At 45.5% G+C, this 26,910-nt stretch overlaps 9 protein-coding genes and 2 non-coding genes across 14 annotated transcripts; 5 read left to right on the top strand and 6 right to left on the bottom strand.

Moving 5' to 3' along the window:
• Window positions 1-1,259: 1,259 nt before the first annotated feature.
• LOC117592385 lies at window positions 1,260-1,727 on the bottom strand. The gene has a single exon (XM_034286096.1). It carries the CDS (start codon window positions 1,725-1,727, stop codon window positions 1,260-1,262), a length of 468 nt encoding a protein of 155 aa, XP_034141987.1.
• A 1,269-nt stretch (window positions 1,728-2,996) lies between these two features.
• On the top strand, window positions 2,997-3,415 carry LOC117591928 (uncharacterized protein F12A10.7). 2 transcript variants are annotated; one of them, XM_034285341.1, is made up of 2 exons: window positions 2,999-3,228; window positions 3,262-3,415. In XM_034285341.1, exons 1-2 carry the CDS (start codon window positions 3,055-3,057, stop codon window positions 3,325-3,327), a joined length of 240 nt encoding a protein of 79 aa, XP_034141232.1. In that variant the 5' UTR covers window positions 2,999-3,054; the 3' UTR covers window positions 3,328-3,415. The 2 variants fall into 2 exon arrangements, with proteins under 2 accessions (XP_034141222.1, XP_034141232.1); XM_034285331.1 differs by having other exon boundaries at window positions 2,997-3,415.
• A 2,924-nt stretch (window positions 3,416-6,339) lies between these two features.
• LOC117591887 (putative gustatory receptor 59b) lies at window positions 6,340-8,117 on the bottom strand. Its single transcript, XM_034285274.1, has 2 exons — window positions 7,162-8,117; window positions 6,340-7,097 (listed from the first exon to the last, which is right to left on the bottom strand). Exons 1-2 carry the CDS (start codon window positions 8,092-8,094, stop codon window positions 6,942-6,944), a joined length of 1,089 nt encoding a protein of 362 aa, XP_034141165.1. The 5' UTR covers window positions 8,095-8,117; the 3' UTR covers window positions 6,340-6,941.
• Window positions 8,118-8,274: 157 nt separating this feature from the next.
• LOC117591880 (putative gustatory receptor 59b) lies at window positions 8,275-9,514 on the bottom strand. The gene is made up of 2 exons (XM_034285262.1): window positions 8,513-9,514; window positions 8,275-8,456 (listed from the first exon to the last, which is right to left on the bottom strand). Exons 1-2 carry the CDS (start codon window positions 9,449-9,451, stop codon window positions 8,280-8,282), a joined length of 1,116 nt encoding a protein of 371 aa, XP_034141153.1. The 5' UTR covers window positions 9,452-9,514; the 3' UTR covers window positions 8,275-8,279.
• Window positions 9,515-9,646: 132 nt separating this feature from the next.
• Window positions 9,647-10,220, top strand: LOC117591921. Its single transcript, XM_034285317.1, has 2 exons — window positions 9,647-9,726; window positions 9,795-10,220. The coding sequence occupies exon 2, from the start codon at window positions 9,857-9,859 to the stop codon at window positions 10,166-10,168; it is 312 nt and encodes a 103-aa protein (XP_034141208.1). The 5' UTR covers window positions 9,647-9,726; window positions 9,795-9,856; the 3' UTR covers window positions 10,169-10,220.
• Window positions 10,221-10,383: 163 nt separating this feature from the next.
• On the top strand, window positions 10,384-12,697 carry LOC117591864 (protein arginine N-methyltransferase 7). Its single transcript, XM_034285236.1, has 3 exons — window positions 10,384-12,123; window positions 12,184-12,335; window positions 12,391-12,697. Exons 1-3 carry the CDS (start codon window positions 10,408-10,410, stop codon window positions 12,647-12,649), a joined length of 2,127 nt encoding a protein of 708 aa, XP_034141127.1. The 5' UTR covers window positions 10,384-10,407; the 3' UTR covers window positions 12,650-12,697.
• Window positions 12,672-14,378, bottom strand: LOC117591871 (tektin-B1). Its single transcript, XM_034285249.1, has 3 exons — window positions 13,970-14,378; window positions 13,478-13,909; window positions 12,672-13,419 (listed from the first exon to the last, which is right to left on the bottom strand). Exons 1-3 carry the CDS (start codon window positions 14,179-14,181, stop codon window positions 12,762-12,764), a joined length of 1,302 nt encoding a protein of 433 aa, XP_034141140.1. The 5' UTR covers window positions 14,182-14,378; the 3' UTR covers window positions 12,672-12,761.
• A 506-nt stretch (window positions 14,379-14,884) lies between these two features.
• LOC117591896 (rRNA 2'-O-methyltransferase fibrillarin) lies at window positions 14,885-16,609 on the top strand. Of its 2 annotated transcripts, XM_034285294.1 has the most exons (4): window positions 14,886-15,036; window positions 15,162-15,227; window positions 15,333-15,607; window positions 15,875-16,609. In XM_034285294.1, exons 1-4 carry the CDS (start codon window positions 15,024-15,026, stop codon window positions 16,454-16,456), a joined length of 936 nt encoding a protein of 311 aa, XP_034141185.1. In that variant the 5' UTR covers window positions 14,886-15,023; the 3' UTR covers window positions 16,457-16,609. The 2 variants fall into 2 exon arrangements, with proteins under 2 accessions (XP_034141177.1, XP_034141185.1); XM_034285286.1 differs by having other exon boundaries at window positions 14,885-15,036; window positions 15,162-15,607.
• Window positions 16,610-16,733: 124 nt separating this feature from the next.
• Window positions 16,734-16,815, bottom strand: Trnas-uga. The gene has a single exon. It is a non-coding gene; the product is annotated as a tRNA-Ser (tRNA).
• A 379-nt stretch (window positions 16,816-17,194) lies between these two features.
• Trnas-uga lies at window positions 17,195-17,276 on the top strand. The gene has a single exon. It is a non-coding gene; the product is annotated as a tRNA-Ser (tRNA).
• Window positions 17,277-17,400: 124 nt separating this feature from the next.
• Window positions 17,401-21,966, bottom strand: LOC117585518 (transmembrane protein 53). Of its 2 annotated transcripts, XM_034275028.1 has the most exons (5): window positions 21,875-21,966; window positions 21,084-21,274; window positions 20,758-20,951; window positions 18,317-18,598; window positions 17,401-18,227 (listed from the first exon to the last, which is right to left on the bottom strand). In XM_034275028.1, the coding sequence occupies exons 2-5, from the start codon at window positions 21,199-21,201 to the stop codon at window positions 17,637-17,639; spliced, it is 1,185 nt and encodes a 394-aa protein (XP_034130919.1). In that variant the 5' UTR covers window positions 21,202-21,274; window positions 21,875-21,966; the 3' UTR covers window positions 17,401-17,636. The 2 variants fall into 2 exon arrangements, with proteins under 2 accessions (XP_034130919.1, XP_034130927.1); XM_034275036.1 differs by lacking the exons at window positions 20,758-20,951; window positions 21,084-21,274; window positions 21,875-21,966 and adding an exon at window positions 19,606-19,698 and having other exon boundaries at window positions 17,637-18,227.
• Window positions 21,967-26,910: the final 4,944 nt, after the last annotated feature.

Raw genomic sequence — 26,910 nt, 5'->3', positions numbered from 1 at the left:
GGACATCCAACAGACGCACGAAGTGGTGGGAGAATGCTAGCCATCCAGTAGGAGATTCCCAGCCCCAGCCCTAACCATTGCTGCCAGATGGAAAAGGTTAACAAGTATGTAATATATTTAAATGCAAATAAAAATTCCCCTTTTATCCGCAGGCCAAACATGACAGAGCCAAACAAGCCCCGAGAGCGGTGAACAACAGTGGAAAATGCAAATTAACATTCGGAATGCTCGGCATCGTTCCGGCGACTAATTTGCATAAAGCGATGGGGCAGCACTCAGAGCGTAAAACATTTTTACAATATTTACAAAATTGCAATAATGTTTGAGTAGCAGGAAGCGAGCAGCACAAATAGCACAAAAACAGGAGCGATGGAAAAATGCGTTTTGTCCTTCTGCGATGCGGCAAATTGTTTGCCGAGAAGGACGACATTTGCTGACAGGCAAACATGTTGCAGAAGTGCTCCTCTCCTTCTCAAAAGAGAAATACAAATTTATGGGCCAAGCACACAGGACAGACACACACTCAGAGTAGAGTAGAAAAGCGTCCTGTCAAATCAAATGGCAAACGGAAATGCCAGAGCAAACAGGGGTCTTATCTGAGCAATGTACATATGGAGATTCCATGCAGACTCTCCACCGGCTTCAAAAATAGTGCACAATTCAGTGCACTTGGCACTCACCTGGAGCACCAATTGGGAGTTGGACATAAATCAAGGTAATATTTCAAGGAAATCTACTACAGTTTTCAACCTTTTAGTGGATAATCCCAGTCAATTCGCGCATTATCACCTTACTAACAATATTTTAATATCAACATATAAACATACATAATTTCCCTTCAATGCCACGCTTTGGAATCTTCCGAGTCGTGCCTCTATAATTAGGTGATAATTTTTGCCTCTGTTAAAAAGCAATTATTTATAAGGAGCCTAATGAATGAGAGCTCCGCACAGATGCTGCTACAAGCACCCAGTGGTAAGGTCCCCCACACACAAATGTGGCACACATGACACAAGGGCAATATTGTCAGATGAAAGGGAAATGCGATGCGATCGTTGACACAGGGCCGGGCCAGAGACGAAGGAAGAGCAGATCATCGCACTGACAGCTTCTTAAGTTCCATGCCGACACAGCAAAAGATTTGTGTACTGACAGCATCTTTAGGTTTGAGTACTGTCAAAATATGTCACAATTTGATGGATACATTTCATGGGGCATTTAAAAAGGGGGAACGAAAGCAACAAACATTTATTTCGTACCTAGCGCCAATGTAAAATCACAAATATCAGAACCAGAGCCGAAGCAATTACCACCAGAACATTCGAACTGAGCGCCAGACCACAGCTGGTTTTGAGCTTATTCAAGACGGTCTCTATGTTGGTATAGTACAGGGCCGAAAATTTGTTGGGATCAGCTTTTTCATCTGTACAATGTGCGACGAGCTCGTCCACCAATCGGAATGCATACTCGACACACACCAGATGACTGTGTCCGATTTCAATGATCCTCGTGGCTCCACGGCCATCGATGCATTCGAATTTCTGTATTGACTTGATCCTGAGGCTCTTACAAAACATGATCGACTTGCTGCCAAAAACGGCCAGAAAGTCGTCGTGTGCGTTCTCCGATTGAAACACAGCATAAGGGTCACCAGGAGCAACCAGCTTGCCGCCATATCGGATCAATACATCCGTCGGATAGCTGCCACTGCAGATCAAGTTCCACATGCCAGAGAGAATCCTATGACAACGATGTGTAATTTTGTCATAGTGACTAACTACATTCCTCGAATCCTTCTTCATATTTCCTAATGTCTAAGTGGGAATCACTCACTATCTACTTGGAATTTTAGTTTTGTGTTTCACACAAACTGTTTTTCACCAGAAAATTATTGTTTACTGATCTGACAAGTAACCGAACTCCATGATCTACCACAAACTCAACAAATTCTAGGCAATTGTATTATAGTTTTCAATATATATTCGGGGTGATTCACAGCATTTTGCTAATTTCGGAACGTCTAAAAGGGTAACAATAAATAAATTGATCAGACAATAGGGAACAGGTTTATCAGCTAACAAAAGCAATATTCTCTATTTACGAAACATCTTCAAACTTTCGAATGGAATATAATCAGAACATGAGTATACCAAGGTCACCCAGGTTATTGGCTTCACTACAAATATTTTCAAATCAATTCTAATTATTATACATATTAATGCGAATTGTATCATGTGTGAATCCCACTAAAAGCCACTTCAGAAAGTGGGTTTCAGAAAGTAAAGCGAGCGGCAGAAGCAAGCGAGCGGCAACTTCAAGTGCTTACTCAAACGATAGACAGGTGAAATCTTCCGAATAACAGCTCTTCGGATACTCAATCAATCAATAAATGCGACACGCATAAATAACATGCAAGCATATTCGCCATTTTATTTATTTAAACAACAAACAAATAAACGAAACATTTTATAATACCATTATCCAGGCTAGACAATAAATTTCAAGGGATGCCAAACATCAGACGCCAAGAGCGATTCGAATAGAAATCCCATTAATGAACGCCTCAATTAGCATAATGTATAATAAATACGATACAAAAGTGACTAAGCGAATGTGATAGCCGAAAAACAACGCCAGATGAAATTGTATACATATAATTATAACAGACAATATATCGTATATGAATTTGTTTTTGTATTTGTATTTTACTTTATGCTAATACGCAGAGACAGCAGAACACAAAGCGTATCGAGCCCGAGTGATTCCCAAAATCCCACAATAAAAACGTTTGAGTTTTCTGTTTTGTGTCCCCCGCTCTCGTAAAGGTTAGACCCCAAAACGGGTCCAACGGGGATTGATTACGATAACGCTCACGCGGAGTTTGCCAAAATCATATTTTGTTTTCGTTTTTGGTCAGCGTCACAAAAGTCTGTCGGTCAGTGGACAGAACCAGCCAAGCGGGTTGTTGAACCAACAAATCCGTTTATATAATAGGCCGTGCGGCTGGGAGCCAACGACAGTTTCAAACGGAAAGATCGAAGCTAAACAAGCAAAATGAAAGCAGCCATCGTGTTCGCAGTTGTGATTTTCGCGCTTCTCAGTGTCCTGGAGGCGGTGCCGGCTCCTCAGTTCGGCTACGGTGGCTTTCCCGGTGGTTATGGAGGCTATGGTGGCGGCTATCCTGGCGGCTTCGGCGGTGGATATCCCGGCGGCTATGGAGGCTATGGTGGTTTTCCACGTCGCGGCTTTGGCGGCGGTGGCTTTGGCGGTGCCAGTGCCTCAGCATCGTCATCTGCATCAGCCGGCGGCGGCGGCTTCTACGGCTAAAGACGGAAGCTCCCATACTATGTACCTTTAAAGCCTCATCAAATTATTATTTAATAAACACAGTTTAGCCATTCCTGTAACTCCAAAAGATGTTGTTGGTGTTCTTCTTGTGTTGAAAGTTTCTGGATGGCGATTTCATTTAGAAGGGCTAAAAACTTTCACTTTTTCCAAGTACAAAATTCAAATCTCTCACAGCTGTGCCATGCCATCCATCCATCCATTGATCCATTGGGCTGAACGACAAGTAAATCCCTGCAGCAGCATCTCTTTTTTTCGTGCTCATTCATGCTGAAGTACTGTGGCATCGAACTTGGTGCACCGACTTTTGCGGCATCATTAAAAAGTTTTGAGCTGCCATCTTGAGTAGAGCTGTGCTTCAGCTGGGCTGACTTTTGGTCGCCATGCACGTCCATTGGTCGCGCACACCACACATCTCGAGAATGTGGTCTTCATATTGTTATTTTTCCAATTTATGTCCACCAGAGAATGAGCGAGAGAGAGGGAGAGCGAGAAACACAGATAAATAGTGATAGAGAGAGCAGAGAAGAAAAGCTGAAAAGCTGAAAAGCAGAAGCGTCTTTCCCAGTTGCCGTTGACTTTAAGTTGCATTGATGGCAAAGGCTGTAACCGGCACTGCCACTGGGTCTGGCTCTGTCAGTGGCTTTTGGCCCTTCGCCTGTGCCTGCCACCAGCCATTCAATGTCGCGGCTCTGGCATTGATGTTCACGTCGTGGTGGCATCCATTGTGTTGTGTCGCCACCCCGTTGCACAATGCCTTGTGCATTCTTTGGCCTCCATTCAAGTGCAAGTGCTCGTATGCAAGAAGCCTGGGGACTGGCGACTCGGGCATTCAAAGGCATAATATAATAACGCGTTTATGTCCTTTCAGCCATTTTATGATGCACGGATCCCTGATGCTGTCCGAGGCAAAGCCAGAGAGTAATGATGGCCAGGCCCAGACAGGATATGTGTCCGGCAGTTTTCTGAGTAATGACACGGCTAAGATATATCCACCATAAATAAGGAATTTCATTTCAAGAAACACCATCAAGTATAGTCACAAAGAACTTCTGAGATATTTGCTCGGAAATTCGTATGCAGCTCTCAGTTATTTGAATCAATTTGAAGTCTCCTTTGATTCTCCTTCATGGCCGTGCAAGGAATACTCAATCGGAATTCATAAGCGATTGAAATGATTTATCTCCTTCAAATCAAACAATTTTCTAATCCATCAGAAAGCGCTTGACAATGGCCAAAATCAGAAATTCTTTTGGCAACACGTAAAGGGCGGGCCACCGACTGCGGCACGGAGTGCAAAATGTTCGCCTAAAATATGTCAATCGGAATGTAAATCATTGCGTAATTTGCATTTTGAGCAAATCTGCTTCAATTGAATTTGTCAATGCCCCCCCGCACCACGCACCACGCACCCTGCCACTGCCACTGACTCTGCTCTGTCCCTCCTCTGTTTCTGTCTCTGTCCCTGTCCGGTTGTCGTTCGATTGTTTCTGTTGCTGGCAACACGTGAGTTATGGCAATGATTTTGACAATTGCCGGAGGAGCGGCGGAACACGCCCTCCTTCCTACCCATCGTCAGAGAACGGGAGCAGCATCAGCAGCAGCAGCAGCAGCAGCAGCCGCCGCATCCGTTACGTGCATGTTTGTTGCCTCGTTTCGGGAAACAGAAACTGCGCTGGGCATAATAAATCTTGCCTCTTGTTATCCAGCATACATAATTGTGTTGACGTGTTGTCTCGATGCCAATTCAAATCATGTTAATATCTCAACCAAACAGATTGCATTAAGAAATTGCCACATTATGCACGGGTTCATTATTATATTTTGTACGGTTCATGGCAAACAAATTCGATAAGAAAGGATTCCATACACATTCCATACACATTCTAAGAATATTTCAACAATTGTAGATGCTAAAATGATTTTGGTAAAATCCATTCCTAGCCCCCGTTCAGGTACAACTTATAGCCGCAAATTCTTAGAATTTTTCGTGAATTCCAATTGTTGAGAAAAATTGATCCGCCCTAATATAAGTACATTTGTACCAACCATACAATCGCTTAAGCTGTTTATTTGTATGTTTAAAATCAGATTTGTTTTATAAACCACTTGCACAAGGAAATTGCACAACTCGACCATAAATTGTACAGAGACAGAAGTGAAGCAGCAACAGCAGCAGAGGCAGCAGCGTTGTGCGAAACTTCGATACACGTTCCGTTGTGCGAAAGGAATTAGATTTGCATTCAGCGTTTTGTAAAAGCCAAATTTATTGCGAAAAATTATGTATTTGATTTATTTTATTTCATTTTATTTACGAGTATGCCCCCGAAGCTCACCCTGGCTGGCAGTCACCTGCTGCCAGCTACAGCTATAGCTCCAACACCAGAGCTCAACTAAGTTGTGTAAGGGTTGCCGCAGAGGAGAGAGGAGGGCTTCCGTGTTTATGACACAACTTTCATCACGTACGAGTACGTAGAGCAGATGTGCATACGCCAAAAAGTATGTGTGCAACGGCAGAACGTGATTTCGTTTTAAATTCATCTCTGAGTGCTGTCAAAGCAGAATTTATTTGCTGAACGCATTCATTTGGAAATTATCGAGCAGGAAATTATTGGCTCCTGCAGCGCTACACATTTTCCTATGGCTGTTGTTGCTTATGTAGTTCAAAAATGTTCGCCTCAAGCGGGTTCAACGTGAGCGAATACGCAATACGATACAAACAAGCCACTATCTTGGCCAAGTAAAACCAATGAACATGGCTGCCTGGGGTAAAAGATTTTGCAAGTTTTCTAATCAGCCTAATGTGATGTATAATGCATTATATAATCGGGCATGAAGAAGTCCAGCGTGCGTATGAAATAGAAAGAACCAAAGTATTTAGCAAATAGAGGACCCTGGTCACGTGGTCACGGAGAATATAATGTAGTCGAAACGGGAGTCCGGCTGACGAAATCAAAATAAGGTAGCCATAAGTCGAAACAGAAGGACTTCCAGAACATTGCACAGGAACAGATACAGCATAGTTACGGGTTTTGTATAGAAAAGCCTCCGCAGCTTAAGGTTTACTTTGTTTTGTGTGCTGCCCATCTTGTGCTTCAATTGAACATTACATTTGTGTAGCTCCAGCAGTATTCTGTCTCGATAGCCACGCAAGATCAAAGTGTGTACGATGACAGCATCGTACAGGAGTAATCCACATGAAACGCGGCATCCAGGCATCCACAGCCACAGAGTTGGCCAAGCGTAGAAAAGCCATTGGCTGCATTGCCACCGAGAATATGTTGATGATCAGCGCGTATGCTCTGGCTATCCGGGTCTGTATAAATCTATCGTCAAGCCCAGAAGCGATGCGAACCATTGGAAGATATCCAGCAGCAAAAGTCGCACCATTGTCCAGTGTCAAATGAGCTATTCTGAATTTCTGCAATTTTCTGCAATGATGTGCATTAATTATCTAAATTATGATTACTTGGAAACAGTCATTGAATCGATGTAAACGAAGTGAGTGTGGTCCTATAGAGTTCCCTCGAAGTATTGGATAATTTTAAGCAAACTGAGAATTCAATAATGTTACGAAATGCGTCATCTTCTGTCTATTAATTCCTCAGCACCAGGTGAAACTGTAGTAGCATTATATAGTAGTACAAAATGCTGCTAGTCGTATCGAACCATAGACTTCGATTCTCCTTATAGAGTCCACATGTCCAAAGCTGCAGCTTGGAGCTGCCCAAATAGGTCACATAGGAGTTGATCTGCGGCAAAAGAATTCTCCATAAATAAGTGCAAACAATATAGAAGTAAATTCAAATATCATACGTCCTGCGACCAGTAGCCCTCGCTCCAGGCATGCTTTGGTGAGCTCTGGTAGTGCATGGCCAAATCGCTCACATAGTCGATCAGGTACGAGTCCAAGCAGCGGAAACAGTACGCAAGGGCGCCAAACACTACCCATAAAATATTCGTGCCGGAGTGTAAGCTGAAGAACGTACCCCAGTAGGCATTGATGACGCCGAAAATGAAGTTATCGAAGCGAATTGCCATCATCTGTGGGCCATAGATCTTGTTGATCCTGATCGCTGTTCTGGTTAGTGCAGCATGAAGCGCCCAAATTCTTCGTAGCTCCTGCATATCAGTGGGTGTCGCTGCCAGAATATCGTCCAATCGTTGGTTCACATAGTCAAAGCCACGGGCAATGTGCCAGAGTGCCAAAAAGTAGCCCATGGGCACAATTTGCAGGATGTTGAGGGCATTGCTTAGAAATATAATTCCAGCTACTGTCCTCCAATTTCTTTCCACGCCAGAGTGAAAGCTAAAAACGAATATCGTCAAGCACACGAAAGCCGCCGTGGAGAATTTCAGGTAGATCGTCACTTGAAGGGATCTTCTGACTCGCTGCTTTCCATTGCGCTTTTCCTCGCGTAGTAGCTTGGTGAGCAGCGGCTGCATCTCCTTCAGTGCTCTGTCCCGAAAACCGCGCGACAATACCGTATAGGCTATGACCCCGTAAGCCACCAGGTATCGCACTTGGAAGGTAATCAAAAGTAGATGGGGATAGGTCTCATTGGCCTTAAAACCATTACGGGACTCCAAAAGCAGCGGCGGAGTCAGCACGAGGGTAGCGATATTCACAGCCAGTGCATACCATTTCGAGAAGCATGTCTGCCCGAAGGTTGAGTCCACAAATCGATTCGAAGTTATGCCTATGGCCAGCGCATACCCGAAATATAATTGAACCAACGAATTCGACATGACCGGGTGCTGTGTTCGCCAGTGTCGAAGCTCAACTGAATTCGCCTTGTCCCGTAGTTAGTCAAATAAAATTAAGTGCGCTGTCCGATGGCAGGCCTAGTGATGATGTTCCATGGGTGCGTATCTGGAACCATTTCGAATCAATTAATTAATAAGTTGAACGATAGCATCGTGTATTATAATTATTATTCGTTTAGCTTTTCTGTTTTGGCTTTCATCATCAGATGGTACTGCAGAAGCATTATGGAGTTGCACAGGATGGCTCCACTCATGCTTAGCCACTGTTTTCGATTGGCTGGGTACAGGCCGCAAACCTTCAAATTAAGATTCATGCTGTTTTGGTAGATTAAAAACGAATTGAGCTGCAAACCGAAATGGAAACTTAGTAGGTGGTTCGTCGATGAGTTTATTAAAGTACCTCATTGGACATGACGCCTTCGCTAACGGTGTCCTTCCGCATGCTCTGGCACTGAGTCACCAAATCGCAGATATAGTCGGTCATAAAAAAGTCCATAATCCGTATCCAATAGAGTAGACCTCCATACCATTTAGTGAGGTTAGGTTCATTGTGCGAGTAAATCGAACCAATATAGCCATTGATTACAGTGACTACAATATAGTCGAAACGTGAGGCCAACATCTGGCGACCGTAGATCCTGTTTATCTTCTGCGCTGTCCGGCTGAGGTTGGCGTGAAGAGACCACAGACTGCGCAGCTCCTCGGTGTACCCAGATGTGAGCGGCGACCGTGTGGAGATGAGCTCCTCCAGCTGCTGGTTCACGTAATCATATCCGCGAACAACTTGCCAGAGCGAAACGAAGTACAAGTGCGTTGTGCCAATAAGGATGCAGTAGCCATTGTTAATTAGAACACTGGAGAGAATCATGTAAAATGAAAAGCCGCCGGTGAACGCGAATGTTCCCAAGACATAACTCAGACACAGACACGACATGGTAAAGGTCTTTATGTAGAACAGCCTCCGAAGCTTTGAGTTCATCCGCTTTCCGGCTCTGCCCATTTCGCGGTTCAATTTAACAATTAAATGGTGCAGCTCCATCAGTATGCTGTCCCGGTGGCCACGCGAGGTCAGAGTTTGGACAATGACCAAGTAGTTCACCGCATAAAGGACGTAAGGAGTGATCCACATAAATTTCGGCAGCCAGAAATCCACGATAAAAAACTTTGCAGCGCCTAAAAGAGCCGGAGGCAGCATTACGACCGTGATTACATTGAGGATCATGGTGTACACTCTGTTTAGCCGGGTTTGCATAAGTCTACCATCGACCAGCCTGTAGGATGTCAAGCCAATCAGAACGGCGAACCATTGAAAGATGTCCAGCAGCAAAAGTTTCCCCATTGTCCGGTACCGAATGAACTGTTCTGTTCTGTTCGAGCCGCCGCGTGCAACTGAATTGCTGCAGTTCCCACAATTCGTACGAGTAAAGTCGAATTAATTAGCTAATTCTAGTTTCAAAGATTCCAAGATTCCGATACACCCAATTATGAAGGTAGGACAAAATAAGTGAGCAAGGGCAGTCCATGAATCGATCAAAACAAATAGATTAACACTTTATGGACTTGTTTACCGAGCAAGCGTGAAGCCTTTTACCCTTCCCTCAGGTGCATAGGCAGGTAATTGATATGTGTATCCACCACCATCAGAAAGCTACAATAAACACCTACCTGTTCTGCATATATAGTCGATGGAGGACGCATCCGAATATCATTCACAAGAGGACGCCCGTCAAGTCTACACCAAGCCATGGATAGCTCTTCTTCGTATTTGCCCGTAAATCCCGCTTGTCTAGTATTATTTGTTCTGGTCATTTCAATGCTGGATTATATAGTTCATTGTTGGTTTGAAGTCAATGGGAACACCGCCGCCATTGCGCCAATCGCCACAAGTGGTAACAAAAACAGTGTCAACAGGTGTTTGGCAAGCAGTGCGCTTTTCGATAGAACATGTGGCGACGAGACACCGATTGCGCGGAATTGCGGCCTGCGACACCTTCAACTGCGTCATCGTGTTAAACTGATGGCAGGCGTTAAGCGACGACTCGACCAGGACTTTTAAGATAACTTAAGTACATTAAGAGTAGTTTACACACAAAATAATATTAAGAAACTATCGCATTCATAATAAAATTGTACAAATTCACATTCAACACTTGTCCTTCCACGATACCGGCACTGACTATCGATTCACAGCATCGCGACGAACTCGATATTCCGATATGCGCAGTGCTGCCACATCACTTGATTTTTGTTGAAGGTGGCAGCGCTTAGAGAACATCTGTTGCCGGTCGCATTTTAATGTTCAAGAATTTGTTAAAAACACATTTATTGCCAATCCGCACAATGTCCTGCTTTGCCCACGTGATGAACCCCATAACGGGTGAGAACGGGTGGCACGAGCGCGAGGATGACTACGATTACCATCAGGAAGTGGCCAATGCCGGTTTCGGCGACATGCTGCATGACTGGGAGAGGAATCAAAAGTATTTCGCGGCACTAAGGAAAACGATAAAGGGAATGCATGCGGCAGGAAGGGAAGTACATGTTCTGGACATTGGCACCGGCACGGGCATACTATCAATGATGGCCTTAAAAGCTGGAGCAGACACCGTCACGGCCTGCGAGGCCTTTCTGCCCATGGCCAATTGTGCTGCCAAGATATTGTCCGACAATGGAGTCGGCGACAAAGTGCAACTGATTCGAAAACGCTCCACAGAAATCAAGATTGGTGCGGGCCTGGACATGCCGCAGCGTGCGAATCTCCTGGTGGCCGAGCTGCTGGACACGGAGCTGATTGGCGAGGGCGCCATCAGCATCTACAATCATGCCCATGCCGAGCTGCTCACCGACGACGCTCTGTGCATACCGGCCCGGGCCAGGTGCTACGCCCAAGTGGCGCAGTCCCCGCTGGCCTCGCAATGGAACAGCCTCAAGATACTCCCAAATCTGGATGGGGAAGCCTTGCTACAACCGCCCGAGCAGCTGAAGAACTGCAAGGGAGAGGCTGCTCTGCATGATGTGCAGCTCTCGCAGCTGCCGCCCGGCACCTTCCGCCTGCTGACGGAACCCATCGAGATCTTTCAGTTCGATTTCCAGCGCAAAGAGAGGCGCGAGAAGCAGAGGGAGAAACTGCTGCAGCTGCAGACGACACAGCCGGGTGCCGCGGAGCTGGTGTTCTACTGGTGGGACATACAACTGGACGACCAAGGGGAAATCCTTCTCAGCTGTGCTCCGTACTGGGCCCATCCGGAGCTCAAAGAGCTGACGGCCAGCCAGGCCGACCGCCTACCTGTGGCCAATGTCGTCCCCTGGCGGGACCACTGGATGCAGGCCATCTATTACGTGCCGAAGCCGCCCCAGTTGACCACGGCCGGTCAGGCCTTCTACTTGAGCTGCCACCACGACGAGTACTCGCTGTGGTTCGATGCGCTGCTGGAGGCGCCTGCCAAAACGGTGCGTCGGCATACCTGCTCCTGCGACCTGCACATGACCTACTCCCGCAGCAGAATCGGCCAGCTAAATCAGGCAGTGCGCAACAAACGCTACCTGCGATACCTGGAGAACACCATTGTGCCTAAGCCATCGAATGTGCTGGTCCTGGGCAATGGCTGTCTGCTAGGTCTGGCCAGCGCGGCCCTTGGTGCAGCGTCGGTGCAGCTCCATGAGCCACATCGCTTCTCGCGCCGCCTGATCGACTCAATTGTGCAGCACAACGAGCTGAAGAATGTCAAGTATGTGGAGGACGTAGAGCAGCTGGAGGACACAGAATTGGTCGCGCTGACGCATGTCTTTGCCGAGCCCTACTTCCTCAATTCCATTCTGCCGTGGGATAACTTTTACTTTGGCACATTGCTGCTGAAACTAAAGGACAAACTGCCGGAGAATGTGGAAATTACGCCATGTGAGGCGAGAGTCTTTGCTCTGCCCGTGCAGTTCTTGGATTTGCACAAGATTCGTGCGCCTGTGGGCAGCTGCGAGGGCTTCGATCTGCGCCTGTTTGACGAAATGGTGGAGGTAAGTAGATTAGTTTTATGTGCCCTTAAAGATCAATTTGACGATTTTAATTGCTTACAGAGATCCGCCGAACAGGCAGTGTCCCTGGTGGAGGCGCAACCATTGTGGGAATATCCCTGTCGCGCCCTGTCCGAACCCCAGCAGATTCTCAGCGTTGACTTTGCCAACTTCAGTGCTGAGCACCAGCTCCAAGGCAGCATAGAACTGACGCAGTAAGTCGTCCCCATTGAAACTCTGTTTATTATAATCAATAAATTATCTTTGCAGATCGGGAGTGTGCAATGGAATTGCTCTTTGGGTGGACTGGCACTTGGATAAAACGAACAATGCCAAGTCCATTGTTAGCACCGGACCCAGCGAGGCTGTAGTGCCCGGCGAGTTTGTCAAGTGGGACATGTTTGTGCGCCAGGGCGTGCACTTTCCAAGAAAACCCACCACCGATCTGTCCAGCCGTGTGGCGTGGAGTGTAGACTTCAAGCCACTGCTGGGACAGCTGAATTTTGGCTTCACCCAAGAAAAGCGATGAGCTGCGCAAGAAATTTCCATTTAATTCACATAAATTTGGACGAATAAACACAAAAACAAACTGGAAACACGTACAAAAACTCTGAAAATGGCTATGTTCGGTTGAGAACAAATTATGTCTTTGGAATCTCATCCTCCATGCGTGTGAGCACAATGTTCCTGTCAGTCTGAGCACTCGGATTGGCCATCTTCAGGCCGAACTCGCCGCCCTTAAGACGTTGACGCAAGTCGAGGGCCCGTATATCAGTCATCAAGGAGTGTTGCTTATTCTCCAGATCCACATCGATCTTCTGGGCATGCTCCTCCATGAGGTTGTAATTGGCCTTGCTCTCGTCAATCTTGCAAATTAGACGACGCCGGATTTCGCGCAGCTTCTCCACCTCCACGCAGAGCATCTCGTGGGCCTGGTCCATGCACAGCTCCATACCGGAGCGTTGGGCACGATTCTCCAGCCGAGTTTCGGCCAACTTCAGACCGTCGGACTTGTCGCGCAGCGCCTGCTCCAGCGTCTTAATCTCGCACACCGCCTGCTCCATTTCGTCCTTCATTTTCATCTTCTGCCACTCGAGCTCGTTGCGTGCGCGCTGCGTCTCGAAGATGCGCTTGCGAATGGTATGCTCGGCGCGCTCCTGCTGCGACTGCAGCATGTTGCGGGCCTTCTCGCGGCACACGAACAGAGCCTCGCGAATGGCATAGGTGTCGGCCAGCTCATTCTCCGCCAGCTGCTTCATGTTCTTCACATGCTCCAACCAAGTTTCATAAGAACAAGAGCTGAAAGAAAACCAACGTAGGAGCTTCACAAATACGTAACATAAATGCGTGGACTCACTTCTTTGGATTCCTGGTGGGATCCGGCTTGTACGATATGTTGGCGGCATTGCGGTCCAGGGCCAACTGCGAATTATCCAGCTCGACTGCCTCCAGCTTGTTGTCGATCTCCATGCCGATCTTGAAGCGCACCTCATCCAGGCGCGTCAGTTTCTCCCATGCCTTCTGGCAGCGGTCGGCCAACAGGCGTTGATTGTTCTCCAATATTGCCAGCTCGTTTTTGATCTCCGTGTCGGCCTCATCGTAGGTCATCTCAGAGCCAAGACGTCCGTCGCGCATGGTCAGGCACTCGGCAATGACCGATATGGGACCGGTAAGTGTCTCCAGCTCGCGTTCGGTGGCATTCTTCTCCTCCTGCAGCATGTAAATCTCGCGCTCGATACGATCAAATGTCTTGGCTATGATGTCGCGCCAACGATTCAGCTCGGATATACTGAAAAGGAGACAGCAGTCAGCAGACAGTCACTAGGCCAGAAGAGCTAAAACTAATCACCGATCTGTAAGCCCCTCATTGCTCTCGTAGTTGGCCCAATCCCCTTCGATCCTTGTCTCGTTCCTCAACGAACGCGATGCATGGCGTATGGCGAAGGCGTCCGATCGTCGGGCATCTGCAACATTCCGCAACTGGCTAACGCGAGCATGCCAGTCCGTCAGCGAGATGTGCTGCAGCGGCTTCTCCATTGTGACCACCGAATGGAAGGCCATGATGAATTATTGGTTAAGAAATGTACGAAAATGCAAAACAACAAAATATTTATTTTTGTTTGTTTGAGTAAATTTTAGCTTTGAACAGGAACGTTCCACAACTTGGACTGACTTAAATGTACGAGAATTTTCACATCGATTGAACTGATTTTGAAGTTTGTTTGGTTCAAGAACACTAGATCTCCAAGGCGCTGGGTCATTGCCAAGGACTACTCGGATGGTGTTGACGGCATTGACATAGTAACCACAGCTCTGTAAATGCTGCCATTAGGCGTAGAATGAGTATTACTATTATTAGTAATACCTACTAGTTATTAACACCAAAATATCAAAATCATAACGGAAGTCGATTATTTACAATGTCAATTTTACATACATATGTACACTATGTACGTAATCTTTTGTGCGCGACGTGGCAACATTGTTAAAAATGCGACTGTATTGCCGAAAGGGTGGCATTCCTACGCAACATTATTCTGCGTTAGATATGATTTGATATATGGCGGACTTTCTACATGTTCGGTGTGTTGCTTAAATGATTGTTTCAGTATTAAAAGTCTTTGCAAGCTAGTTATATCAAATAGAACATCAAAATCGAGGAATATGATTTAAGACTGCGGTATATTTATGGTATATTTTAATTTATGAAGGTATATTTATGGTAAATTTTAATTTAAGAAGGTATATTTTGGTATATTTTGGGCGGTATATTCCGCGGTCACACTGGCAAGCACACGTGTTTTCTTTCTTGTGGTGGTACAGCGTTTTGCTGGCCGCGTGTTTTTCTGAAGATTCAATTTTCGATCAAGTTGTATTAAAAAGTAAAACTACAGCAGTTCAATATGGGAAAACCAGGTGAGGATTGCAAGAAATGCCATTAGCTAATGAAGGCAGTCTCTGAAACTAAGAAAAATCATAGAACTTAACCTCCTAAAGAGTGTGCATCTGATAAAATGAGTTTTACTTGTGTTTTTGTGCAGGTTTTAGTCCACGCGGTGGCGGTGAAGGCCGTGGAGGCGGCGGAGGCTTCCGTGGACGCGGCGGTGGTGGCGGCGAGGGACGTGGAGGTGGCGGAGGATTCCGTGGCCGTGGAGGCGGCGACCGCGGTGGCGGCGGTTTCGGTGGACGTGGTGGTGGCGGTGGACGCGGAGGCTTCGGTGGACGCGGCGGTGGTGATCGCGGTGGCGGCCGTGGTCGCGGAGGCTTTGGCGGACGCGGCGGTGGCGATCGTGGTCGCGGTGGCGGCGGACGCGGAGGCGGTGGCCGCGGCGGCGGAGCCGGTGGCTTCAAGGGTGGCAAAACAGTCACAATCGAGCCACATCGCCACGAAGGAGTCTTCATTGCACGAGGCAAGGAGGATGCTCTAGTCACCCGCAACTTTGTACCTGGATCTGAAGTCTACGGAGAGAAGCGCATTTCTGTCGAGGTTTGTTTTGACATCACAATTCCTTCCAACCCATATTCCAGCTGATGATGATGTTGTGCAGGGGTACAGAACATGGCATTATGTGGCCATGAGCGTCCATTGCGTTCACCGGGAGCTGTGTGCACTTCAGGTGCACTTGAAGCAGCTTCAGGTGCGCTTTGGTTGCTTAGAGCAATGCACAACTGAGGCAAAATCTCTCAGCATCCTATGTTTATAAATGTCCATCTATGTGCAGCATTTCACACAAGTTTCTTGCTTCCTTCACAGACCAATGGCGAGAAGATCGAGTACCGTGTATGGAATCCCTTCCGCTCCAAGTTGGCTGCTGCCGTTCTGGGTGGCGTGGAGAAGATTCATATGCCTCCCGGCTCGAAGGTCCTATACCTGGGCGCAGCCTCTGGAACCACAGTTTCCCATGTGTCTGATATAGTGGGACCGGAGGGTCTCGTCTATGCCGTGGAGTTCTCACATCGCTCAGGTCGCGATCTGATCAATGTGGCCAAGAAACGCACCAATATCATACCCATAATCGAAGACGCTCGTCATCCCCACAAATACCGCATGCTGGTGGGCATGGTCGACACCATATTCGCAGATGTTGCCCAGCCCGATCAGGGCCGTATTGTGGCCCTGAACGCACAGCATTTCCTTAAGAACGGAGGACACTTTGTCATCTCGATTAAGGCATCCTGCATTGACTCGACGGCGCAGCCCGAAGCGGTGTTTGCCGCCGAGGTCAAGAAGATGCAGGCGGACAAACTGAAGCCACAGGAACAGCTCACGCTGGAGCCGTACGAACGTGATCACGCTGTCGTCGTGGGCGTCTACCGACCACCGGGCAAGCAGTGAACAGTGTTCAGGGGCGAATGTGGATAGTTTTAGGTTATAACTTCTTTTAATACAGACGTTTTGTATTAAGGTTCTTCTTATTAAATATAAACCATAGTTGTAAAGATAAATCAAAATGCAAACTATTTTTGTAGCAGACGTACAAATACATAAGACTACAAGCCAACAAAACCGAACTCGTTCCGAAGCTACTGAATGATTTGATTGAGGTCGTTTTATAAAAGAGAGTGAAATTACAAAATAGAGATAAAGGGTGTCAAAAAAATCAAATAATTAACGCTGCGGACAGGATTCGAACCTGTGCGGGTAGAACCCAATGGATTTCAAGTCCATCTCCTTAACCACTCGGACACCGCAGCTGATATATAATGGCGTGCCAGAATCGCTTCTTGACGTTGAGTGCACTAGTACGCTACCTGTTGGATATTCTAGCAGACTTTTTAGCCTGAGCTTGCCACATACTCTGAAATGGATCAAATAGGTTATTTTTATTAAAATACATCAAATGTAATCAAATTAAATAATGTTTAATGGTTAAGGGTCACATCAAAAATAACTTGTGTGTCAGCCCTGGTACGAGCCAGATCACTGCGTCTAACTAGAATCGAATCCAGAACCAGTTCACGGCTAGTTTACATATTATCCGCCGTTCTTAGATGGCGTTTTTGCTAAATGTTCCTCACAGGAGGCGCTTTTGTGTGCCTTCCAAGTGGTGCGTTTGACACCAGCATAAAATGTGCTGCGGTGTCCGAGTGGTTAAGGAGATGGACTTGAAATCCATTGGGTTCTACCCGCACAGGTTCGAATCCTGTCCGCAGCGTAAGATATAAATCCTTTTTTATCTGACCTTTTTTTGTTTGCATGTTTTTGTAATCTGTTAATTTACTTTATTTAGCCGTTTGCGGCGATCTCAAAGGATAACAATATAGAGAATAAACTTTCAGTTTCGTTTCATTACAATACGATATTCATCTCTTAGCCTACACAATCCGCTTGCATTACGGTTTTTGATAGCATTGCGGAGTGGCTCGCAGCCAAATATATTTTTAAAGATCGGGATTCAGGACAATTTTTTTGTTTTTTAAAAGTTAAATCTTAGAAACTAAAGTAAAATCATAATCGCATTGATTGTTGAATATCTGATTAAATGTATATCACCGATTCGTCAGCCTTCAGAGGCTTACAACTTGGCGCGCTTGGGGACGCCAATGGCCTCGAGTACGCCACAGACCTCCAGGTGGTTGAACAAAGTCTGCAGATACTCATCCCGATGCTTCATGAAGTGGGCTGCGTGCTGGGAGCGTTCCCAGCACTTGAAAGTGACCTTCACGTTGGCCCTCTCCCAATTCTCGCGGACAGCTTGATTCGACGAAGGCGGGCCGATCGGATCGTTGTCAGAGACGAAGAACAGCGCCGGGGCCTTGAGCAGGGTGGAGTGGAACATTTGGCTGGAGCGCATATAATGAATGGTGGCCTGGTTGTGGAATGTCTTCATATGGTAAAGGGTGTAGTTCCTCAGGGCTGCCTGCATGCGTTCGTTCTTGGGGAAGATGGACTTGGGCACGCCTACTGGAATCTCGGTAATGTCGGCAGCGCTGTCCCAAATCTGGCAAACGAAGCGCTCCAGTATACTGCCATAACGATCCATATCGCGAGACATCTGCAACATTATCTCGCCCAACTGATACGCTCCAACGGAGAAGCCATGCATGACGATCGGTCCATACGATTCGTTGTTTTCAAGAAACTTCAGAGTCTCGGCGGCCACCACCTGAAATGGGTAATCGAATGATTAAGTGACTAATTGTAATTGTTGGCACAGGTGGCAATTGACATTGGCATGGCTATAGAATTCCTTACCTGGGTTCCCTTAACGGGCCACAACAGCTGCCAGGGCGTAATATGCACCACCATCACATCGAAACCCATTTCCGTATAGATCTGGGCGTATTTCTTCAGATGTTTCTGCTTAGCCATCAGCCAGGCCATCATCAGGACCAGAGGATTGCCAGTCGGGTTCTTAAACTCTAGCGTCTTAGGATCCACATCTACATTCGCTTTGTTGCTAGTGTATAGAGTCATGTTTTTGGTAATATCTTGCGACGATATATACCGACGATTCTTCAACGGTGCCATGGCGCTCTGGAAAACACACACGGAATAGATAGTGGATTAGTGGAAATATTTTTCAGTCGCATTGAATGCTGAATGGAAATTTTTCAGATGAGTCACAGAATAAATACCGATATGTCCTGTTGAGCTTCTGTGCATGGTACTTTATGATCTCTTCAAGTGCACACAGGTCTAGACTCTATCGATAGTGGTTATGTTATGGGGTAATCTATTTAGTTTGGATAGGTCCAGCTCTGGGTTTCGATTAGATAGGAAATACAAGTTTGAAGTGGGCAGTATGGCCTGATCGGTTCGAGTCTCAGCGAGAGATTAAATTTGTAGTGGGATTGGGTAATATATCCAAGCAAATTTCGGGAAAACTTGATAAAGCTTTGCTTTTTCCGCTGCTAGCAGGGCTGACCTTGTTTTGCCACTGTACACGTGACGATAAGGGTTAGTTCTTGATAAATCGCAGGTGTTGACTTGTATTTATAGAAACTGTAGCCGTTACTGGGGAGGGGAAAGATAAGATGTCATATAGCTAAAGGACAGAAAAACTTCAACACTGACTGATTCGCTTGAATACAAATTTTAATATCCAATAATTGTTTTTTTCTGTAATTTACGATGCGCCCGATAATTGTCTTTCCATTCACCGTGTCATATCCGTATTAACGATTATTACCGAGTATTATTATCAGGAGCTGCTGGAGCGTTGTCAAGCGTCAATTATCCGCTAATGCTGAATACCAAATGAACGGGGAAGCAGTGGGTTTTCGACTCAGGGTTCTTTTTTTCTGTGGCTAAGACCTTAAAACCAACTGATAGCACCTTTATTCGCAGATAGCCAGGCAAACCCAACGATAAGGTGTTGCAATTTTAGATGTATGAAACGAACCAACAAAGAAGAGTATCACATAAGTTAAACAGCAATCGACCAGAGAATTTGAGAGCAGAGAGGTGGACAGAAGGAGCGAGATACTTTCACTTCGGTTTGACATTTTGAACTTGAACTTTTGGTTCACGGTGCCACTCACACGTTTCAGACGTCGATAGACCTTAAGTAATACGACCACCAATACGACCAGCAACGTAATTCCAATTAGGAAATCCATTATGGAACAAAAGATGACCAGGGAAGCAGGTGCAACGACGGACTAAATGGTCCGATATCTAGTGGGACGATCGTGGCATAGCTTTGTGGCATTCCGCTGAGCTTACTTCCAATGGAAAATAGTTATTCGTGCTTTGTGTGTGAGGGAGAGACCATGTGTACATCTGTATGTATTTCTTTATGTATAATAGGGATCAGAATAGTATGTGGCGTCGGCTTGAATTACATTGCGGCACTGGAAAGGGTAAAGTAGAGTGCCTCGACTAGGCAATACCCAAGCGAGAAATCAGAACGTATAAATTGCTCTCAGCTTGTAGCTCTGAGAGATCTTTTCATTGCAGCCTCCGCACAAATTAGTCTACTCTTTAAGACGTCTTCTAGTATTGATGTATGTATAACCCAATATACCCCTTCGTGCATGGAGTGACAGGTACAATCAGCGTGTGGCTTGGAACTCATGAGAGTGCCATACGTTTTGGGGGGCTCTGGGCGAAAGCTTGGCATTGAGCGCCATTATGATGTGTGTATATCATGGAAAAAGCTGCCACTGCTGTTGCTGGCCCCAATTGAGCGTGTTTGATCGAAGCTTGCCCGGCGAGGGTGGTTCCAAGAGTACTCCCAAGGATATGGCATCCAGCAGACCATTTCGTATCGCAGCTAGCAATCAAAATACTCCAATGAAAATAATTATCTGGCTACCTCAAGCGTTAAATGGGTCTCCCCACAAATTGCAGGCAATTAAAAAAACAATAAAATATATTTCTAAAAAAACTATATAACACCTAATCGGTATAACAAATCAGAGAAAGAGAGACATACAAAGAGAGAGAGAGAGAGAGAGAGAGAAGTCATATGCCGGGTGCAAAGTACAGAGGAAATCATTTGAAGCATGCAAATTCAAAAAGGAAAAGAAGATAACTCAAGAGAGAACCGAAAGAACCCACACACAATTAGAAGATAAAAGCAAGTTATAGGAAAGCGGAGTGGGGGCCCATTACAGGTTACAGGTTAAAGTTCAATTAAAAGCCAACAAGATGCAACAATATATAATGGAATATGTAGTGGTAATGCTTACATGTGCCTCCTGCGGCCCGCCGGTGCTCAAGCTCGAGAAATTGCGACATAGCGGCCTTTGGATCTCCCGGTACTCGGCCATTGGACGCAGCAGGCCCTTGCTGCCGGTGGATACGGCGCCCCCGCACCCACTGAAGAAATTATCTGCGTAGACATTCTCGTACGGGATAGCGCCAGCGCTGCGGCTATTTTGTGCTGTGCATGAGGCGAATGGCGGATCGGGATGGGTACAGAGACAAATAAATATGTGTAGGTATAAATAAACGTGAGTTGAATGGTTTCATTTTCAGATAGAGCAGCGCGATTCTTCTACATTCAAACATTTACCACCAAAGGACAGGCCCACGGCTAGCGTTGCAGCTGTCCGGCCGGCAGCGAACGGTAGACTTATCGATTTTTTCGCTGCAGTTGCGTAAAATGCAGTGCGAAAGAAGTGCGCAGCCATGGCCGTAGATTGAGAGGGGGATCAGATCAGTTCGGCGTGGAGACGACTTGCACAAGAAGCTGTTGGACAGAAACTGTGAAAACAGGCACGTTCAGATTTGGATTATAATTCATTTATGATGTGTATGTGTAGTCTGGATACCCTTGCGGGAGGTATTATAATTTTGTAATGCACAAGCAAAGGCAGAATTATCCCTGTGTACATTTTGCACATCAATAGTCTTACGTTCTCACAACGAGGCAGCTCAAGTATTAGAAAACAAACAGAACCAATCACTAATTTAAAATTTCAAGCAAGTTCAATTACTTCTTACTGATCGCCAAAACGGTAAGGGTATACTCGCATCAGCCTGCTGAAATTTTTTGTTCAGGCATTTTCGTATTCATGTTTGAGAGACACAGACAACAACCGACACCCACACAGACACAGGCTCAAGCTAATGCACACGAAACGAACTTTGTACCCTGTGCATTTGCGGCTGCTGGCTGCAGACGGGTTTTAATTCGTAAATTGATAAAAATTTCGTTTGTGCCCAACGACACGACAAAGAGATTCTTGGACGTGCCTCTCGAGAACACTTTTATGTGCGTGTGCATGCTTTGAAATTGTATGTATGTACTTGTTTAAAAGTATAATAGTTTAAAGACAAAATCGATCGCGGTTATAAACTTACGACTGCAGACGAGCTTTCCGTGTTTACGTTGGGGAGATTTGATTCAAAATTTAATTATTATTTATTGTTTAGTGTGACCGCTAGTGTGACTGCAGAGTTTTCAACTAAAATACCGACTGAACGTCAAGAAAGATACCTAAATATACCTTCTCAAATTAAAATATACCATAAATATACCGTGGTCTTAAATCATATTCCTCGATTTTAATGTTCTATTTGATATTTCCTGCTTTCAGAGACTTGTATCACTTTAACACTAATTTAATCCGATTGAAGAATCAATTTGGCTTTTTTTAAATACTATTTTTTATTGGATTATAATGCTTATGACCTTATATTTTACAAATTCGTATTTGCATTTTTCATTCAAATCACCCCTTCTGGAAGCAAGGGAGCTTTGTGTTCAGTATGTAACATGTAGAGACACATGTTAACTGATTTCATTGCAAATTTTTGGAAAATAGCGTGCGCAACAGAAGACGAATATAAATTCTATCGTTTTCCTGAAAATTGCACAAAGGGAACATAAGTAAGTATTATAATTGGCTCTGAGTGGGTTGGGGGGCAGTTCTTCTATCTTTATAGAATCTTTATCTTTAAAAATCCTCATTATAGTCTAACTTAGCACCGATTTATTTGATTTTATTTATTTTATTTTATGTATATATTTAATATATTTAAATATTAATATATTTTATTGTATATTTAGTTGTTCTCATCAGCTGTTCAAACTCCCTTCGCAAAGTGCGAAGCTTTCAAAATCCCTTAACAAAGCAAGGGAGCTTGCATGGTGCGAAATTTGTATCAAAAACTAAGGTGTCGACAACAGGTAACCATGTCACAAAAAATTCCATCGAAGTTCATACACCCGTCTGGCAAGTACATGGCCACAAGTTGGTCACACCATGCGCGCGCAATTCAAATGGATCTGGAAATTCGTATCTATCAAGCCAAGTAGTTAGAGTTGTTTAAGATATTTGAACGTGGATTGACGGACACGAAATGTACCAATTAACTTATTTTCCGACTATCTGAATGGCAAATAAATTGCTGATTAAGTTCACGGCGCCATATATCAGACAATTTCAATTTGCTGCACGACATTCGGTTTATGCGCCGCAGTAAAGTTGGTCATGCAAAGGGACAAATGGGTCAGGTTCCTTTAAGATGTTCAGTTTTAGTGTATGCAGTTAACAGTAACGTAATCTCCCCCATCACAGTTATGGGGATCACAAACTCACTGATCCAAGCTGGCAAATCAATTACTGCAATCACTTAATCCCCAGTTTAGGCGTATCTCTTGCCATAACTGAATGCCGTGCACATTTTATAGCTTCGAACTCGGCCAGCAGAATGCTAGGGAAGACGAAACGGAAGCGGGAACATGGCGCAAAACACTTGATAAGCGAAATTTGAATAAAGCTTTTTCTTTTTGTTTCAAGCACGAGATATGAACAAGGGCAGTGCTATATATACTGCTATATACACACACACACACACAGAAATATATAATTGTAAGTAGAGTAGTCGTCTGACAAGAATCCGAGTGTATTTGAGTCTCGGCAACACAATTTGCATACGAGCTTCAGCCCCTGACATGGTGTAGCCCCTGACTGTAAGCCCATTCCATTACCCGGACACGTGCACTGGAATTTCGACCAAAAACCCCCACATTGAGCTTCTTTCCAAGAGAGCTTGAGATAATGAAATAAACCCATTAAGAAGCCATTTAGGAGGAGTTATTTATACGAAATCAGAGAGATCTTATCGTAATAAAAGGCGCATTAAATGCTCTCCGCCCGGTGCTATCAGTAAGAACAGTTACCATTTCGTGTGACTGCCAGCCAAGTGACTGGAATCTCAGCGTCCGAGTCGGCGGAGTGAGAAATGCGTGATTATCGGGCGACTCAATGTGAGTCGACAGTTTTGCCTTTGTTTGTTTTAAGGTTAGGAGGAAGCGGTCTCAAATGATGAAATTGCTACACCCGGTGGGGCTGGCGCTTTACGTCAGCGGAGAGGGGGCAGTCGGGCGGGCAGCCAGGCAGGCAGGTATTCAATTCATTCGATTCCGTTCGCAGAAAATCAGCAAAATCATTTTGTGACTCGTTTTTGCACCGACCCGAACATTAGTCGCCTACAACAAGCAAGCCACTCACTCACACACACACACACACTCACACAATCGTACCGTAAATAAAGACGAAGCAGGCCAGAGCACATGGTTATCACGTGAACGTTGCGCCGAGTGGCCGACTGGGTGCCGTCGTGTGCGGGAAACGTGATCAAAGATCAAGAGAGCGAGAGTGCCAGAGCGCCTGAGAAGCTCTGTAGGAGAGAAGAACGAACACCTAACAGTATGTGCGTGTGTGTGTGTGTGTGTGTGTGTGTGTGTGTTGGATTGGGGCCTGCCTGGCTGCCTGTGTGTGTCTGTGCAAAAAGTCAAGCTGCAAAATGGCAACAAAAATTAACACAGTGCGGCGCCTCGCACATTGTCTCTATCTCTCTCTCCATTTGACTCCCCTCTTACTCTCTCTCCCAACGATTTCTGCTCTCTCCCTCTCTTTTGGCACTTGTGGTTGGGGCCTGCGGAGGTTATCGCGTTAATCATTTCGCACTGTTAACGCAAATACTCAATTCTGTTTGTTGTTTTTCCACAAATGATATTTATATTCACCTCGTCGTCTGCTTGCCCGCGCCACTTCTCCATCAAACTAAATATAATATGATAATGAATAGTTAATTACCATTTCACAACGAACTTCATTTCTGTTTCAAGCATTTTCTGGCCAGTCATGGAAAGATACCTGTGTACATATTTACATACATTTGTACATAGTGCGAATCTGGTCTTTGGAACTTCCAAGAACACTCTCTGTTCTAGGGCCAAATGATGTCACAGCTTGGGTATGATAAATCAGCACCCCTCTGCAATGATAAGACCCACACAATCCCCTATCCCATTTACTTTTTTATGATATAACAAATCTTTCGTTAGATAAGATTCTGCAGTCGCAGTGCGACCCGCGCACGCAGATTTGTCGAGTGACTCAAGGCAATCTTTTTTCGGCACGGGATACGGGTGCAGGTCTTGGGATAACCTCCGGCGGAAATGGCTCTTCATGAGCGGCGATGATCACACTTTGTCCAAATTGCTACGTTCTATTCTTAGTACGAGTAGCTGCAATTAAAACCAAATTATTATACGCGGAAAATATGTAATTTTCATTGCGGATCTTCCTCTTTGAATGTTTGCCAAGTGTCTGACCCAGAGACACATACATACCATACCATCTTCGGGGGTGTTAATCAGGTGCCACGCCCACGCCTAGAGCCCCCTTGTACACACCCACAAAGAGTTTAATAAAGTTTCCAGTGTTGATGGCATGATAAGTGCCATTCGATCGGCCCACAATGCGGACAATTGGAGCTTATTGGACGCAATTCAATTACGCGCCCAGATGGCATCTCAAATATGCCCTAGAAATTCACACAATTCCGCGCTGTAATGAGACGTTTGCCCAAACGCTTAGACGGCACACACATAAATGCCCATATGTATATTTTCTTATTTGAATGCCCAACAATCAGCGGAGAGCAAGCGAACTGCGGATACTCTTTTCAATTGATTTTTATTGGCTGAACAGAAGCGAATCAAGTGGTCAATCAGCAAACAATAGCCTGCGGGATTGTTGGATAACCAGCAGAGCTGTTATTTCTCTGGGGGTGCACGCTGCATCCCCACATAGATATACCCCTCACATAGGGTGCTATAAAATGCAAATCTTAGACAAACATTTGCCTAGCGAATTAAAAGGTTGTTGGCGCCAGCACGCCTCAAACAATGTCCGTTTGCGGGGACATCGTGATTAACACTGGAAAAAAACCTCAGGCCAAAGGAGCCGAAATTGTATTCATTCTGCCGACCTAAAACCAGGTGACAGCTACACCCTTGCACGGAGCACAATTAGACCCGTTTAGAGCATTTCTGTTTGGTTACACCTGTCGTATACGTAACGACACGCAAGTCGTTAACTCTCAGCCAAATGATGGACAGCTCGCTATTTGTTTGACTTATAAGAAAGGGAATGATGCATTTTAATTAGATTAAAACATCGCTTGAGACAGAGAAGGGTGCGCCCATATGGCAGCAGGCCAGACCCATTCCCCATGCCCTTCCTTCCCGATTCCCTCCTGCTGCAGTGCGGACTGACGTCAAGCGGACTGGCGGGAGATCGTTCGTCCGTTTACCATTTGTCAGATGATAAGCAATGTTAGTGTAACAGATTCGCATTCATTCCGACTTGCAATCAAAGCCATCCATCAGGGGCTGGGCGTGTCGGTTCGTCTGATTAGATTGCCATCGCCAGGAATACTCTACAAAATGTATTCTCTCTAAATTTAGTCAACTCATAAACCCAAAAGTCGACCGAATCATTCATTTATGGCAATATTATGTCCCATTTGTGGTGATGGTTCTTTATCTGAAGATCCGGCATGATGAGCCAGTTATGGATTGGATTGGATTAAATTGTGCCCCGGGACTGGACTAATCATCGATGGGGGGCCGGTTTCGATAAGAGACGTCTCGAGATTTGGCAGAACTCATTATTTACGGAACGGACGATGGATCGGCGAACGAACGTGCCTCCAAACGTGTGTGCCATGTGCCAAAATTGATTTGGTATTGAAATCGAAGACGAAATCGGAACGGCAATCGTGAATCGGATGGAGGCCTTATCAAGCTTCTGCTGTCGTCAGTGCCCCTTGACAGAGCCCCTTACCTGACACCCCCTGACTCTCCTCGATGTGTTTGTCGGAATCAGAATGAATTTGCAGAGTCCGGAGGCACCAAGCCGCTTACTTAGCAGCGAATCAAAGTCTGAAATGTGTTCCTCCCCAAAAAAACTGATAAGGCATTAATAATTTGTATAAAACATTTCATTTTCAGCAATTATAATTGATAAACAGCGGCACAAAGAGCGAGAGAGAACAACAAAAGAAAAGATAGGGAAAACCAAAAACAAGTGAAATAATTA

This window comes from Drosophila guanche, unplaced genomic scaffold (assembly GCF_900245975.1).
Source record: "Drosophila guanche unplaced genomic scaffold, DGUA_6, whole genome shotgun sequence".
Taxonomy (NCBI): Eukaryota; Metazoa; Arthropoda; class Insecta; order Diptera; family Drosophilidae; genus Drosophila; species Drosophila guanche.
The sequence above is the reverse complement of the archived record's forward strand: the minus strand, read 5'-3'. Positions and strand labels throughout refer to the sequence as shown.